Raw genomic sequence first — 18,096 nt, 5'->3', positions numbered from 1 at the left:
AACATGCAGGTGGAAAATGACACAAATGAAGACATAAAAACAATTCTAAATGTAAAAATAACAATTATAATGATGATGATAATCACTGAAATATAAATCATGGTTCGAGGTGTTTTTGTATGATTTAATGTTTTAATCACAGATGTATAGGCTGCAGAGTTGTGGTCACAATGAACTGCTCTGTGGAAATAAAGCGAACTGAACTCAAAACACCTCCTGAGCTGAGATGTCTGAGGTCATTTGCAGCACTCATAGATGATACTGTTCTTGCAAAAAAATAAAAAATCAGAAACAAAGAAAGAGTGAGAACCTTTTACATGCGCGTGTTCCACCAGACTGCACGCCTCCGTACAAACAGCGTGTCATACATGCACATAGACGGCTTTTCTGTCATCTGTTCTTAAAAATATAATAAAGTGTGTTTCTTCAAGCGCGTGTCTGTGTGTCTACGGACAAATTATTTGTAATATTAATTTGATAATAATAATAGCCTAATAATAATAATGAATTAATACATGGGAAAATGAGCCAAATGTCATCTTGACATCATCAAAGGCATCAGCTATTGGCGATCACTCTGACCATCGTCGATCCCCGAGATCATCGTCTGTCGGCACAACCCTAATGTGCATTTCTCTCTATAAATTAACAAAATGTTCAGACAGTCTCCTTGCTGGTTTTTCCGACACATTCAGAATCATTACCACTTTTGCCGGTGTCACTGCGGCTCACTCGTGTGTGCGCTTTTTAAATTTATATTTTAAAGGCTCATTATTATGGTTTAGTATTTCTCTGTAACGTAGAACAGTGTTAGCAAAGTTACTTATAACACCTTATATAGCCCTGGAACTCAAACCATTTTCTGATGCCCCCCAAAATATATATATTTAAGTAGTTAAATTAATATCATAAATGTGTGATGACTAGTTGACTAATGGCTTAAACTAGCGCCTACTAGTAGACTAGGAAAATCTTTGGTCGGGGGCAGCCCTAGTGACCATACGTCGTCTTTATCACAGACATTAAAAAGCATCTGGTCGGGCTTTCAGAATTGCCTAAAATGTCCAGAATTTGGCTTAGTCGTCATATTCATGTGCTTTCTAAAGTAAGGCACATCCTTTTTTTAACCATCTTAATGTGTCCTAACGTGGTTCTGGCTAAGAGCGGCAGCGCATGTGCTCTCCTTCTCTCACTCGTTCACTACGTGTGATGTGTGTGAGAGAAAGCTAGCCCGCTCTACTGCTCTCAGCCAGAAAAATCAATCACACAATGATGTAAGTACACTTTTAAAGTACTTATATACCGCATATATTATATACATATGCATATATTATATGTATGTGTATGTTAATATTTGTGTCTAAAAGCCATTTCTGGGTCGAATGTAATGGTTTAATGTGAGTACGTGAACTGTATGTTGTCTGTGCGCACTGTGTGACCCCTTTAAGAAACACACACAAACACACACACTAATATACTCCACCGGTACAGGTCTTTATCAGTGAGTAATATAAACTTTCCTCGCACTTCAGTTGACAGAAGCAAATCTGCTCCCTTGTTAATAAAACAAAGCGCTTTGTGCTCAACAATGATCCATTAATTAGCAGAGCACAGATTAATTACTGCCACCACAGACAGCTTGAAACCCATGATGTGTAATAAACCAAAGGTAGCTCCTCATATTTCCTTCTCCTTTCCCAAAAATATTTTAACTTACAAAAAAAACACTTCACTCATAATTTCCTTGTGATTAATTGTTTTTCTTTGATGAGTTAATAATTTCCTACTCTTAAAACTATCAAGGGTGTTTTGAGTTTGATGAAGTCTGGGTGTTTTGCAGATGTGTGCCATGGGGTACCGCCGGGTGAATGGAACAGTGTATCGTGGCGTGTGTGAGCTCTGCCGATGCAATGGACATGCGGAACGCTGTGATGACATCACTGGACAATGCCTGGTAATATGAACAAAGTGTGTGTGTGTGTGTGTGTGTGTGTGTGTGTGTGTGTGTGTATTGTTGAGTAGAAAGAATGGATTTTGTTGTAATTTCTCCTTATATTTTTCTAATAAATGTCCTGCTAAAAAAAGACCAGCTTAACCAGCATGCATTTCCCATGCTGGTCTAGGCTGGTTATGCTGGTTAGTGCTGGCTTGATGCTGGTCTATCATCCTGAGACCTGAGTGTGACTGCTGTGTGCATTTTCCATTTTTCCCTTTTTGATTTGTAACTAGAAGCACCTAATAAACAAGAAAAAATAATATTAAATATAGCTACAAGCAGCGATTAATGTATCTAAAAATAATCTAAAATATTTAACAAATGATTTGATTCACACCAATGGTTCTTGAGGCAAAGTTGTTCAGAAAGAGGAGGTATATCATATGATATGAATAACGTGTTTCTTTGTGAAAGACAGCCGTATATACATAGATTTACACACATTTAAAATGTGATAGCACCTCCTGGTGGCAAATTTTTTTCAAAGTTGGCACAGACCTCCACAGGCCAAGGGATAAATAGGCCTACCATCTTTTGTTTCAAAAATCCTTTTTTAACCTTGTCAAATAGCTGCTAAAAGCTGATTGGTCGATGGCAGCCATGTTTTTCAAGTTATGTGAATGTCCTTATAGACCTTGATAGCACCTTGGACAAAGACACTGCATGCAAAATTTCAATTTGATAGGACCAACAGTTCTATAGTTAGAACCATTTTTAGTTTTTTTATTATTATAGCGCCACCAAGAGGCAGAGGCGTGCAATTAATTTGTTTGTCCTCAGAATGACCCCATACATAACTGTATCAAATTTGGTGATAATACCTCAATCCGTTCAAAAGTTATAACCGTTTTGGTAAAAGTGGCCATGCCCTTTACGTATGATTTGGCGTACCATTTGACGATAAATCAAAAGTTCAAAATTCCTTTAATAACTTTTCATACTGGGACTGTTGAATCCTTCTGCACTGGTTTGGTTCCGATTGGGTGAACGGCCTCGGACGAGTTTGTTTAGAATTTTTTACAAACAATCAAAAATAGCAGGAAAACGAGGGGGCAGAGCCACAATTAGCCGGAGCATAAAAGATTTGCCAGGAATTTTGTTTCTATCCCATACATTTCAAGAGTTACAGCCAAATATGTGATTTTGTTTGTTTGTTTTGTTTTGTTCAATATAGCGCCACCTATGGGCCGATCGGGCCAGCCGGAGTACTACATCCCTGAAAGGTTCAAGTCTCTAGGCCTTATGGTTTGGTCTGCATGATCAGTTTTAGGGCTTGAACCCCTAATAATAATTGAAGAGCAAAATGTATGTCCTCATATGTGGACAGCGGGACTAAATTGCGGAATTTTAAATAATACCAAGCAATAGAAAGTCCGATTTTTTCATCAAATAGTTTATTACGTATCCAGGAGTGTTGGTTATTCATGCTTTTGAAACATTACAGACATTACATCAGAAATTAGCATAAATAATTCTGATTCAAAGTATTTGCCAGCATCATCCAATCACTGCCAACCATGTTAAAATAAAATTATACATTAAATCAGTTCTGAATCTATGTACTGATTATCATTGTCCCATGTCTGCCACACATGTTGAGTGATCCAAACATCATCTGCACCCTGAAACTGAACTTTTGACCGGATTTTACGAGTGAATGCACTTAGCTGCATTGAGAGCTATAGGATGCTCACTTGCTCCCTATTTGATGCTTCCTAGTGAATTACTTAACCACCAGTGTGCTGTCTGTCTGTAGTGGTCTCAAAACAGTTTGAAATGCACCTTATTTTCATCCTAACTCCATATAAAGCCTCTGAAAGCAACATATTTCAGCTTTTGGATGAACCCATTGATTCTCAATGTGATAATACACAGTAAATATAGTATTTCTAAGGAAAAGATGCGCTAAAGTACACATTAGTGTACATTGTGTTTAACAGCATGATGTTCTGCGATAAAATGGCATTTCAGAGGAAACTAGAGACTCTAATCTTTTGACTCAAACAGGTTGTGTAAAAAATGTATTAGGTTTCCTACCAGATGTAGTTTTGTTGGCGTGTCTCACAAAGACAAACTCCGCTGTGGTCGGCGCCATGACTCTGTGTGTCGAAAGTTTAACCCTTTACTGATAGCACAGAGTCTTATGAACAGAGATCAGTTGGTTTGAATGAATTTAAATTGTGCATTGCATATAGAGAATCCAAAATACAACGTCCATGCATGTGTATGCGGGGTCACACAAGGCTAGCTGGTAGACCAGCGTTGTCTTTCTGATGAAGCTGGTTAAGCTAGTTTAAAAGTCTGGTAGGGACACCAACACACTAGCATCCCATGCTGGGAGACCAGCACCCAAAACACAACATAAGCTGGTGACCAGCAATCCTGGTCTTTTCAGCAGGGAGTGCAGAATTGGCGTCCTTTGACGTGCTGCATCATTGCTTTTGACATGCTTTTGTTGTTATTGCTGTTTGCCAACTATCACTTAAGACTGAATTAACAAAATAACTAAGGCTGTGGAATTAATGCGTTAATTGCGCAGCCTCAAGCTGTACAGTCAACAAACCACAGGCTGTGTGTCTAGAGCTAACACCCTGGCAGCCTTTTGCAAGAGTCTCATTCGCTGTTTTAAGGTTAGGTTTAGGGTTAGATTTATTGGTGGATCAAGGTTATGGTTAGTTCCCTATCTGTCACTCACTCGACGTTGGTGTCGATGTAGTGACACTAGGGGTCACTCTTGGGAGCCCGAGACACCTCTGGTCTTTGATAAAAGGCTAATGAAAATTGGCAAGTGGTATTTGCATGCCACTCCCCCGAACATACGGGTATAAAAGGAGCTGGTATGCAACCACTCATTCAGATTTTCTCTTCGGAGCCGAACGGTCATGCTCATTGAGCTGAATAGCACTGTTCATTCACCTCTGCTGGATCTGACGGCGCATTTCAGCAGCTTCTCCCTCCTCTGCACTGGTGCACTGCAGAGAACGCCCCTGGGCGCTTCGGCAGAAAAACTAGAGAGTATATTTTCTGAAAGAGCATTTTTCCCCTCTAAAAGAGTATATTTCTCTAAAAGAGCGCACACACGGAACGTCTTTTTAAAGACGCGTCTTTCTAAAGATGCCTTTCCGTTCGTGTGTTATTCCTGGTTGCGGTCGTTTTCTCTCAACTTCGGATGGTCATGATCGCTGTCTCTCGTGTCTGGGCGCGACCCACACGGAGGCAGCATTTATGAATGGCTCATGTTCTCACTGCGAGAACATGACCATGGCAACGTTGCGGTCGCGGCTTGCTTTCGTAAGAAAGCAAGCCACCCCAGCGGCTCCCCGCCTTGGTCCTCCTACCTACGGGTTTGAGGTCAGCGCGGCTGGCGCTGGAGGCGATTTGGGGACCTCAATGGGATTGCCTCCGCCGGGTATCCCCCGCGGACCTCCCATTCCCCAGCACGCTCGTCTGCCCCAATCGGGCTTCCGGATGAGTTCGCCGGCTCGTCGCACGGCGAGTCTGGCTTCTCGTTCGAGGCCCGCGAAGATGATGAGCTTTCGAGCGCAGCATCGGAGAGCGGGCTTGTCCAGTCGGACGCAGAAGCCTCAGCTGGGCTTCCCCCTTCGGGGACGGTCGCCCAGTTACAGGCCGACGCCGAAATGACGGACATGCTTTCCCGGGCGGCCGCGAGCGTCGGGCTAGAGTGGAACCCTCCGCTCTCCCCTGAACCCTCGCGGCTTGATGATTGGTTTCTGGGCTCGCGGCGCCACTCAGACCGGCCGCGCCCCGCTCCAGTGCCATTCTTCCCGGAGGTGCATGAGGAGCTGACGAAGTCGTGGGAGGCACCTTTTACTGCCGACCCCGACTCCGCAGTTCCCCCGCTCTCACTACCCTCGATGGCGGGGCGGCCAGGGGCTATACGGCGATTCCCTCGGTGGATAAGGCGCTCGCAGTGCACTTATGCCCGCAGAGCGCCGCCACCTGGCGTGGACGCCCTAAGCTCCCCTCCAAGCCCTGTAGGCTCACATCGTCCCTGACGGCCAAGGCCTACAGCGCTTCTGGAAAAGCCGCCTCTGCCCTGCACGCCATGGCTCTCCTGCAGGTCCACCAAGCCAAGGCACTGAAAGAACTGCACGAGGGTAATTCCGCCCCAGATTTGATGCAGGAACTGCGCTCGGTGACCGACCTCGCCCTCCGGGCGACGAAGGTCACAGCGCGGTCTCTCGGGCGGACGATGGCCACACTAGTGGTCCAGGAGCGCCACCTGTGGCTCAACCTGGTCTAGATGAGCGAGGCCGACAAGACACGGTTCCTTGCTGCCCCCATTTCCCAGGCGGGCCTATTTGGCGACACCGTTGAGGACTTTGCCCAGCAGTTCTCGATGGTAAAGCAGCAGACGGAGGCAATCCGGCACATCCTGCCCCGGCGCGGCTCAAGACCCCGCACCCCGTCTGCTCGTCGCCAAGGGCGTCCCCCTGCACCGGCTCCGCCACAGCCCGCCCCTCCAGCCCGGCCCCGGCGTGGAGCCCACCGCAGGAAGCCGACGCCACCCGTCTCACAGCCGGCACCGAAGAACCCACGGAGGTCTTCGAGGCGCCCCTGAGACGGGCAACTCAGGGACGAGGGAACCCACTCACCTGGAGCTGGTAGAAAGACCACTCTATCCCCCGGTGGAGGGCCGGGTGGAAAATCTTTTGTTGCCTTTTCGTTTGATTTCGCCGCACGCCCAAGTGGCTGCGGTACCCAACAGTTCAACAAAAGAGCGGCTTCCTTCCTCCCTGGGTCACATACCCGGTGTGTACGGTCGTCACCACGACTACCGTCCACGGGTTTTATCTTGCAGGATTGGCGCTCCAGCGGTGCCCTTTTCGCCCCTGAGCACCCAGCTGTGGCACAAATCCACCCCCGATGTGACAGCCTCCATGGGTCGCGAGCACAGGCCTCTTCCTCCCCCGTCCCAGGCTGTTCCGGGGGTGGTCACAAGGAGCCAGGTAAGTGCTTCGATGTCCCTAGACTCAGCACGGCCACGACGTGCTGTGGCACCTCACGCTCCGCCCCGCAGCGAGGTCCCACCTGCCGGTACGTCTGACGACGTTGTCCCCTTGGTCCCCCTCGCACGGAATTTGGACGCATGGCTTGCGCTTCCCAATCCGTCGCGGTGGTTGATCCGGACCGTCCGACTCGGCTACGCGATTCAGTTCGCCAGGCGCCCGCCCAGGTTCAGCGGTATTCACTTCACCTTAGTCAAGGGCGAAAACGCTGTTACCCTGCGCGCGGAAATCACTACCCTCCTACGGAAGGGCGCGATAGAACCTGTCCCTCCAGCCGAGGTGAAGAAAGGGTTTTACTGCCCCTACTTCATCGTACCAAAGAAAGGCGGTGGGTTGTGGCCAATCTTGGACCTGCGAGTACTGAACCGGGCTTTACACAGACTCCCGTTCAAGATGCTGACGCAAAGACGCATTTTAGCGAGCGTCCGGCATCAGGATTGGTTCGCGGCGGTAGACCTGAAGGACGCGTACTTTCACGTCTCGATCCTTCCTCGACACAGACCCTTCCTGCGGTTCGTGTTCGAGGGTCGGGCGTATCAGTACAAAGTCCTCCCTTTCGGCCTGTCCCTGTCTCCTCACGTCTTTACAAAGATCGCAGAGGCTGCCCTTGCCCCGTTAAGGGAGGTAGGCATTCGCATTCTCAACTATCTCGATGACTGGCTAATCTTAGCTCACTCTCGAGACGTGTTATGCGCACACAGGGACCTGGTGCTCTCGCACCTCAGCCGACAAGGGCTTCGGGTCAACTGGGAAAAGAGCAAGCTCCTCCCGGTTCAGAGCATCTCTTTTCTCGGTTTGGAGTTGGACTCGGTCTCCCTGACGGCGTGCCTTATGAACGAGCGTGCCCAGTTGGTGCTGGCCTGTTTGAAGGCGTTCAAACAGAAAACAGCGGTTCCACTGAAACTTTTTCAGAGGCTCCTGGGGCATATGGCATCCTCGGCGGTGGCCACCCCGCTCGGGTTGATGCATATGAGGCCGCTTCAGCACTGGCTCCAGACTCGAGTCCCGAGACGGGCATGGCGCCACGGGACACACAGCGTGGCCATGACACCGGTCTGTCACCGTCTTTTCAGCCCTTGGACCGACCTCTCGTTTCTACGAGCAGGTGTTCCTCTAGAACTGGTCTCCAGGCGTATCGTGGTCACGACAGACGCCTCCAAGACGGGCTGGGGTGCTGTTTGCAACGGGCACGCAGCCACCGGCCTCTGGACGGGTCCACGGCTGCGTTGGCACATCAACTGCCTCGAGTTACTGGCAATTCTTCTTGCCCTGCGGAGGTTCCGGCCGTTGATCCAGGGCAAGCACGTGCTAGTTCGGACAGACAGCATGGCAGCGGTAGCATATGTCAACCGCCAGGGTGGTCTGCGCTCCCGCTGTATGTCACAACTCGCCCGCCGTCTCCTCCGGAGTCAGCAGCACCTCAAGTCGCTGCGAGCCACTCATATCCCGGGCAACCTCAACGCTACAGCGGACGCGCTGTCATGGCAGGTTCCCCGCAGGGGAGAGTGGAGACTCCACCCCCAGGTGGTCCAGCTGATTTGGAGTCGATTCGGTCAGGCTCAGGTGGACCTGTTTGCCTCCCAAGAATCCTCCCACTGCCCGCTCTGGTACGCCCTCACCAAGGCTCCTCTTGGCATAGACGCGCTGGCACACAGCTGGCCCCCTGGCATTCGCAAATACGCGTTTCCCCCAGTGAGCCTACTTGCACAGACACTGTGCAAAGTCAGGGAGGACGAGGAGCAGCTCGTCCTGGTAGCACCCTACTGGCCCACCCAGGCATGGTTCTCGGACCTCACGCTCCTCGCGACAGCTCCCCCCTGGCAAATTCCCCTGAGGAAGGACCTTCTTTCTCAGGGATGGGGCACCCTCTGGCACCCGCGCCCAGACCTCTGGAATCTCCATGTCTGGCCCCTGGACGGGACGCGGAAGACCTAGGTGGCCTACCACCCACGGTGGTAGACACGATCACTCAGGCTAGGGCCCCCTCTACGAGGCGCCTGTATGCCTTGAAATGGTCTCTGTTCGCTAAGTGGTGTTCTTCTCAACACGAAGACCCCCAGAGATGCGCAGTCGGATCAGTGCTTTCCTTCCTGCAGGAGAGGTTGGAAGGGAGGCTGTCCCCTTCCACCTTGAAGGTGTACGTTGCTGCCAGAGCAGCACACCACGACGCAGTTGACGGTAAGTCCTTAGGGAAGCACGACCTGATCATCAGGTTCCTAAGAGGTGCTAGGAGGCTGAATCCCTCCAGACCGCTCTTCATTCCCTCATGGGACCTCTCCGTAGTTCTTCAGGGCCTACAGAGAGCCCCCTTTGAGCCTTTGCAGTCAGTCGAGCTTAAGGCACTCTCCCTGAAGACTGCCCTCCTGACTGCGCTCACTTCCATCAAGAGGGTAGGTGACCTACAAGCGTTCTCTGTCAGCGAAACGTGCCTAGAGTTCGGTCCGGGCTATTCTCACGTGATCCTGAGACCCCGACCGGGCTATGTGCCCAAGGTTCCCACCATTCCTTTTAGGGACCAGGTGGTGAACCTGCAAGCGCTGCCCCAGGAGGAGGCAGACCCAGCCCTGGCGTTGCTTTGTCCGGTGCGCGCTTTGCGCATCTATTTGGATCGCACGCAGAGCTTTAGACTCTCTGAGCAGCTCTTTGTCTGCTTCGGTGCACAGCAGAAAGGAAGCGCTGTCTCCAAGCAGAGGATCGCCCACTGGCTCGTTGATGCCATATCTATGGCATATCTCGCCCAATACATGCCGCCCCCGGTAGGGCTACGAGCCCATTCTACCCGTGGTGTAGCGGCTTCTTGGGCCCTGGCCAGAGGTGCCTCTCTAACAGACATTTGTAGAGCAGCGGGCTGGGCAACACCCAACACCTTTGCAAGGTTCTACAACCTCCGGGTGGAACCGGTTTCGTCCCAGGTAGTGGCACGCAACACAAGCGGATAAGCCCGGGATAGCTGGCCGGGTGTATCGCTTGCACATAGCGCCTTCCATCTCCTTTTGAGCTGAAGATGTGCGCTGTTAATTCCCAGTAGTGTTCACAAAAGTTGTTCCCTGGTTGATGTCCTCCGAGCCCTGTGGCAGTTGAGTCTTCGGAGAAACTCACTGCCGGCCCAGTACACGCGCTAGCTAAGAGCCCGGTGCTGGGGTAGGTGCTCCGCATGTGGCGGTTCCCTGTAAGGCTAACCCCATGCAATCTATATCTTCCGCTAACTCGTTTCCCTGCTGGCAAACTGCGTCTTCCTTGGGCAGAGCCCCTCTGCCCCAGTCTCCATGTTGTAGTACCTCCTCCCCCATTGGGCAGGATCTACCTTGAAGGCTCTCCAAATGGTTGGAAAGACCATGTGATGTATTTTTCCACTTAAATATCCCCCCCCCTCTCTGGGGTTGGGTGTGGTCTCCGCGGTGTCCTCCCCTTGGGAGGGACACCCCCCGACTAGACCTGGCGGTCCAGTCGGATAATCCCCCTTCTTTTTTTAGGGAGTGGAAAAAGAGAAGGGGAAAAGAGGCCACGACTGGGTTAAGCCCGTCTCTATCTTTGGGTAGTCGACTTGTCCCCAAAAAGGGCCGTTCGACACTCATAACTATGTTGGGGGAGGTTACGTGTCGACCTGGTGCGCTGGCTATGAGGCACACAGCAAGTCTGCCCATCACACACCGCCAGTTCACGTAACACAGTTCAGCCTTGTGGCGTTTTGTATAGGGACCCCTAGTGTCACTACATCGACACCAACGTCGAGTGAGTGACAGATAGGGAACGTCATGGTTACTGGTGTAACCTCCGTTCCCTGATGGAGGGAACGAGACGTTGGTCCCTCCTGCCACAACGCTGAACTACCCGCTGAAATGGCCGGACCTTATATCGGCTCCTCAGCGTAAAACCTGAATAAATGGTTGCATACCAGCTCCTTTTATACCTGTATGTTCGGGGGAGTGGCATGCAAATACCACTCGCCAATTTTCATTGGCCTTTTATCAAAGACCAGCGGTGTCTCGGGCTCCCAAGAGTGACCCCTAGTGTCACTACATCGACACCAACGTCTCGTTCCCTCCATCAGGGAACGGAACCATGACGTTTTAGGGGTATGGGTAGGTTTAGGGTTTCAGTAGGACTCCAAATAAACACAATAAAGTTTGTGAACTTTGCATGCGGCTCTTACAAGACTTCCACCAACCAGAGGTTACATTCTAGACACAACCCAAACAAGTCACAACAGGACGCGTTCTTGAGTTCAATTACAGATGGACGGAACTCTGAATGCGTCGGTCTCGAGGCGCATTTTTAAAAGTGTCTAACTGAATATAACTTGACACTACATGCTAAAAACAGAGCTTTTATGCTCAAGACACTGAAAACCAGTTAAATGCGATGCAGTAACAGTAAGGCACTCCAAAAGCATCTGTCTGATGCATGTATACATAGACCAACAAAAATAGCTCCGATAGACTCAACATATTCTGTGAAAACAGCACGGTCTAACTCCAACAGATTGACAAATTCAATTGTAAAATGGATTGCTGTGGACCAGTGATTTACTTATGTTCAATGATATGGAAATAAAGCAAACAATATATCTATCTATCTATCTATCTATCTATATCTGTCTGTCTGTCTGTCTGCTGTCTGATAGAAAAGAACACCTTTGAACTAAATTTCCTGAGGGTTTAAACGAAAATTAGGTGGGGGGTGTTGGAAAATGGGGGAAGTAGTGAGTTGGAGTTGTTTTAACAATAATTTTAAGAGATATATTTTTGACTATAACTCTCAACCATCACACTAATCATAAACAAGAGTCTTAAAGGGATCCTTTGGAGATTGGTGGAGGCGGGGTGGGTTTTGATGATGGACTCTAATCCCCTTTCTACCCTTTTGAGATGGCTGTAGAGATCCTTGAACACAATGGGTTTTTTTCTTGCGCTAAGGGAAAGGGTTTAGAAAATGTATGAAAACTGATGTTGCCAGTGCTAATTCCAATTTAGAAATTGGAGGATTTTTTAACCTATCTATCTGTCTGTCTGTCTGTCTGTCTGTCTGTCAGTCAGTCAGTCCGTCCATCCGTCCGTCCGTCCGTCCATCCTATCTATGATCTATCTATAAATCCAGAGTAAATGTCACATGTCTAAATGGGTTGTTTATTTATATGCAAACTTAAATGAGGTTTGGGTCCATCTGACCTCTGTGTATTGAATTATGCCGTAAGATACATAACAAACACATTAACAAACTCTCAAATAATCAATCAAATGCAAGCAAAGAGCTGTTTACTTGTTCAGACAACAGTATCACTAACTCTGCCAACCGCTTGTAATACACCAGCACAGTTCTGAATGATTTAATGTGTCTGTGTGTGTAATACAAGTTCTAGTTAAGACTGCATTTACTGTACAGTTCATGTACATTTTTGTTCTGTCTGTTTACAATCACATAAGAGGCTAGTTTACCCCAAAAATGACAATTCTGCCATCATATCCTCATATCTTTCTTGCTTCTGTGTAACACAAAGGGAGAAGTTCAGCAAAATGTACAAGCAGTTTGTTTCCAGACAATGAGTGTGAATGGTGACCTCAACTGTCTATCAAGATTTCAAAGAAATTAATATATATATATATATATATATATATATATATATATATATATATATATATATATATATATATATATATATAGTTTTGAAACAGGTTTCCCAGACACACCCCCATCTACCATTGGTTGGGCAAACAGATAGTCTTATATATTAAATTCAGTCTGTTTCTCACACAAAGCATTTGTATGGCTTTGCAAGACTTGACATATAGTGTATAAGTTGTTTGGACCACTTTTATGGTGCCTTTTTGGAGCTTGGCAGCCTCATGTCCCCATCCACTTCTGTTCTATGGTAGAGCAGCACGGACATTCTGCTAAACTTTTCCTTTTATGTTCCACTAAAGAAAGAAGGTCTGAGGTGACTAAGGTGAGTAAATGATGCGAGAATTTTCATTTTTGGGTGAACATTTTTTTTTTTTTTAAGTGTGGGTAGTGTGTCTTCAGATATAATGTTGTGCAAATAGTTGAATATACTGTATACAGTTTTTTTTTTTATTTATTTATTTATTTATTTATTTATTTTTTTCTGTCTATCCTGGTGTAAACGTGTTTGTATTTGTATTGTAGGACTGTAAGCACCACACTGTAGGACCAAACTGTGACCAGTGTGCTCCTGGTTACTATGGAGATGCCACAAAGGGAACAGCCAATGACTGCCAGCCATGTGCCTGCCCCCTACTGACCCCATCAAACAAGTATGCCTAGTCCGATTATAGTACATCTATGACATCATACTCTAAAAATAAATGGTGTCATTTACTTCCGTGCAGTTTTAAATACAGTACATAATATTTCCTCTAACCATTAAAAAGTGTTGGAGGTAACTAGTTTGAAACTATAAGCTGTAATCTACTCACATTTCCAAGTAGTTAAACTATAGTCAAGTTACTCTTTTGAAAAAGAAGTTGAAAAAGTAGCTACCCTATGACCTTCTAACAAAATGTAGTTTAGTACTTAAAGGGGAAATATTTTCTAAGTTAAATACAATATAAAAAATTATATATTTAAATGCTCAAAGGACCTACCAGCTTGCACCATGTAGTGTTTCATGACTGAGCTTTAAATCATCTGTGTAACTGAATCAAAATAGTGATAAACAGCATTATTTAACTTAATATTTATTTAGCTATAAAAGAACATGTCAAATGCCACACATTGAGCTTTTGGTAAGGTAACACTACTGAGCCATAATCAAATGAATTGGTGAATCTTTTTTTTTTTTTTTTATGCAATGAACTGTCCGAACAAACTGATTAACTGATTTACTAAAATGAATCAGACTTCCTAATATTATTGGAGAGAGGACATTCTTGTTGCCTCAGCTCGGTTGTTTGTTATGCTGTGTGTGCATTACATTGAGGCTTTAAAAAAACTTGTTCTAAAACAGCTGAGCTTCTGTCACACTACTGAAAAATGTAGTTTAAAAAGTAAGGTTGCAATTTTTTTAGTTTGTGTACCCTCAGCACTGCCAGAGACAATTGTGTTTATTTATATTTTCATCATCTACTATTTAGAATGTCTAATCTCAGTAAAAACAGTATAGATAAAAAAAAAATAATAATAATAATAATAATAATAATAATAATAATATATATATATATATATATATATATACACTGGTGGCCAAAAGTTTGGAATAATGTACAGATTTTGCTGTTTCGGAAGGTAATTGGTACTTTAATTCACCAAAGTGGCATTCCACTGATCACAAAGTATAGTCAGGACATTACTGATGTAAAAAACAGCACCATCACTATTTGAAAAAAGTTATTTTTGATCAAATCTAGACAGACCCCATTTCCAGCAGCCATCACTCCAACATCTTATCCTTGAGTAATCATGCTAAATTGATCATTTGGTACTAGAAAATCACTTGCCATTATATCAAACACAGTTGAAAGCTATTTGGTTCGTTAAATGAAGCTTAACATTGTCTCTGTGTTTGTTTTTGAGTTGCCAAAGTATGCCATAGACTGGTATGTCTTAAGGTGGCAAACAAGAAACAGCTTTCTCTAGAAACTCGTCAGTCAATCATTGTTTTGAGGAATGAAGGCTATACAATGCTTGAAATTGCCAAAAAACTGAAGATTTCATACGAAGGTGTACACTACAGTCTTCAAAGACAAAGGACAACTGGCTCTAACAAGGACAGAAAGAGATGTGGAAGGTCCAGATGTACAACTACACAAGAGGATAAGTACATCAGAGTCTCTAGTTTGAGAAATAGACACCTCACATGTCCTCAGCTGACAGCTTCATTGAATTCTATCTGCTCAACACCAGTTTCATGTACAATAGTAAAGAGAAGACTCAGGGGTGCAGGCCTTATGGGAAGAATTGCAAAGAAAAAGCCACTTTTGAAACAGAAAAACAAAAAGAAAAGGTTAGAGTGGGCAAAGAAACACAGACATTGGACAACAGATAATTGGAAAAGAGTGTTATGGATCTTAAACCCACTGAACTTTTGTGGGATCAGCTAGACTGTAAGGTGCGTGAGAAGTGCCCGACAAGACAGCCACATCTATGGCAAGTGCTACAGGAAGTGTGGGGTGAAATGTCACCTGAGTATCTGGACAAACTGACAGCTAGAATGTCAAGGATCTGCAAAGCTGTCCAAACTTTTGGCCACCAGTGTATATATGTGTGTGTGTGTGTGTGTGTGTGTGTGTGTGTGTATATATATATATATATTAGTTTTGAAACAGGTTTCCCAGACACTCCCCCTAACTTCCATTGGTTGGGCAAACAGATAGTCTCAACCTTGTAAAATAGACAGTGCTGTCTCCTGCCCTACCCAGCTGTCAATGCTATAGATTAATATATTGAACGCTGTTAAAGCATTTATTTACCTAATTTGGCATAACTGTTTCATTATGTTCTTTCCATGGTGTTGATGCATTTTGAGGAGTATCTAATCCCAAAGCCAACTTCTCTTTTTTTATATTGTCTGCTGTTTAACTCGGTAACTGCTACATGATTTCAGTACTAGGCTAATAATAGCTCCAGCATGCTACTGGCTAATCCAAAAAGAGCTGGCGCGTCCCTGAACCAACAGCTGAACATTCCACATCCTGAAGCAGGCTAAAGAAAGCGTCGCTTCCCTCCTGCCCTCCACATTCTCAAACTGGCCTAGTCAGGCTCCGGTGTCGTTGGAAATAGCCATACAGTCATCATACTAGAACTGAGGGCCACATCCCAGAGCCAACTGCAAAGCACTTGCTCACCAGCTAACACATATTTGGGATCTGTCTCTCTCTGGCTTTAGTCTGGAAGGGTTTCAAAGAGAGCTCGAATGAGGAATTAGAAGATGTTTTTAATTCACCTCTCTTTTCTTTGTCTTTTTATCCCACTTTTGGCTCAAAAACAACGCAGTTTCAGCCCCACATGTCACCTGGATGCCAGGGGTGATGTAATCTGTGATCGGTGCCAGCCGGGGTACACTAGTGCTCGCTGTGACAGGTAAGATGACAAGGTTTTACCTCCAGACAAAACAGATACTATAATTTTTACACACATTTTTAGTAACATTTTGTAATTTTCAGTGTCCAACTTCTGTGATTGTATGAAAATATTGATGTACTGTATGCTGTGTGTGAATATATTTTTTTGTGCACTGGCGGGTAATTTAACTCACCCAATATGGCTGGAAACCTGTAAGACGTTTCCAATTGATTTTTGAAAATACAGTGACACTGAAAAAAATAAATAAAAAATCCCCTCTTTGAAAGTGTTTTTTTTTAGAAAGCCACTGCATATATTGTTTTGGGGTGTATTTAAAAAAATCATTGCCAAATTGCAAGGCTGGGCATTTAGGGTTGGAAAATTTCACCACTGTTTTTTTTAGAATGTAAGTGGATGTTTTGAATTCACAACACAATTCAACACACAAAAGTATGAGAAAAATAATTTATTAAAGCAGTTAATGTAAATTTATTAACAGTTAAGAAATTTGAATACTTAAAACTAATAAGGACTATTGATATTAATTATATATTTACTGGTATAATGAAAATAATAACAAATACCCATCTCTGTGTATTGTAGTATATTGAATATATAATAAATGCCATAAAACAAAGATTTTTTAATGATGGGACAGCTGAAAATCATTTGGAAAGGTTCTCTGTGATTTACTGATTAGACTCTATTATGTGAATGTAGAACAATTTTGTGCACTAATGCCCAGTGTTGCATTTCTGCTTCGCTTAGAAAAATGGTCTCAAAATTCTGAAAGTTTATATTTTCAGGGAATTTAATCATCAGTACATCAGTACTGTTGGGAGTTAATACAAATATATTACAACTTTTAACTTGTTTGGAAAATTGTTACATTTCTAAATTGCTAAATTGATGTTATCAGTTGTGTCGACAAACTTTTTTTCCTTTTTGTGTGACTTTAGCAAGCTCTGACAGTTAATATGCAAATTTTTCTAGCTAAAACTGTTCTTGTGATACAGTTCAAAGTGTCGCCTATTGTTATGTTTAATTTGACCAATATTTAATATTTTATCATATACAGGTGCATCTCAATAAATTAGATTAGTCTTATGATGTATTCTAATTTGTTGAGATAGTGAATTGGTGGGTTTTTGTTAAATGTGAGCTAAAATCATCACAATTAAAAGAACCAAAGACTTAAACTACTTCAGTCTGTGTGCATTGAATTTATTTAATACACGAGTTTCACAATTTGAGTTGAATTACTGAAATAAATGAACTTTTCCACGACATTCTAATTTATTGAGATGCACCTGTACTCACTGAGAAGTTTATTAGGTACACCTGTACACCTACATATTCATGCAATTATCTAATCAGCCAATTGTGTGGCAACAGTGCAGTGCATAAAATCATGCAGATACAGGTCAGAAGCTTCAGTTAATGTTCACATCAACAATCAAAACGGGGAAAAATTTGATCTCAGTGATTTGGACTGTGGCATGATTGTTGGTGCCAGATGGGCTGGTTTGAGTATTTCTGTAACTGCTGATCTCCTGCTGATTTTCACAAACAACAGTCTCTAGAATTTACTCCGAATGGTGCCAAAAAAAAAAAAAAAAAAAAAGTGAGCGGCAGTTCTGTGGACGGAAACACCTTGTTGTTGAGAGAGGTCAACAGAGAATGGCCAGACTGGTTAGAATTGACAAAGTCTACGGTAACTCAGACAACCCCTCTGTACAATTGTAGTGAGCAGAATATCATCTCAGAAAGCAGAAAACGTCGAACCTTGAGGTGAATGGGCAATAACAGAAGAAGACTACGTTGGGTTCCACTTCTGTCAGCCAAGAACAGAAAACGTCATGGTTACTTGTGTAACCTCCGTTCCCTGATGGAGGGAACGAGATGTTGTGTCGATGTAGTGACACTAGGGGTATCCCTTGGGAGCCCGAGACACCTCTGGTCTTTGATAAAAGGCCAATGAAATTTGAAGAGTGGTATTTGCATGCCACTCCCCCGGACATACGGGTATAAAAGGAGCTGGTATGCAACCAC

General features: G+C 44.8%; 1 protein-coding gene across 1 annotated transcript in view; it reads left to right on the top strand.

Moving 5' to 3' along the window:
* The window catches only part of lama2 (laminin, alpha 2), a 455,317-nt gene that overhangs the window by 256,189 nt on the left and 181,032 nt on the right, over positions 1 to 18,096 (top strand). The window contains exons 16-18 of the mRNA XM_051644922.1: positions 1,841 to 1,954; positions 13,171 to 13,298; positions 15,976 to 16,062. Coding sequence (XP_051500882.1) covers positions 1,841 to 1,954; positions 13,171 to 13,298; positions 15,976 to 16,062 — 329 coding nt within the window. The remainder of the gene's footprint in view (positions 1 to 1,840; positions 1,955 to 13,170; positions 13,299 to 15,975; positions 16,063 to 18,096) is intronic.

The sequence above is a fragment of the Myxocyprinus asiaticus genome, chromosome 19, assembly GCF_019703515.2.
Source record: "Myxocyprinus asiaticus isolate MX2 ecotype Aquarium Trade chromosome 19, UBuf_Myxa_2, whole genome shotgun sequence".
NCBI lineage: Eukaryota > Metazoa > Chordata > Actinopteri > Cypriniformes > Catostomidae > Myxocyprinus > Myxocyprinus asiaticus.
Note: the sequence above shows the minus strand (reverse complement) of the source record. Positions and strands in the feature narration are given on the sequence as shown.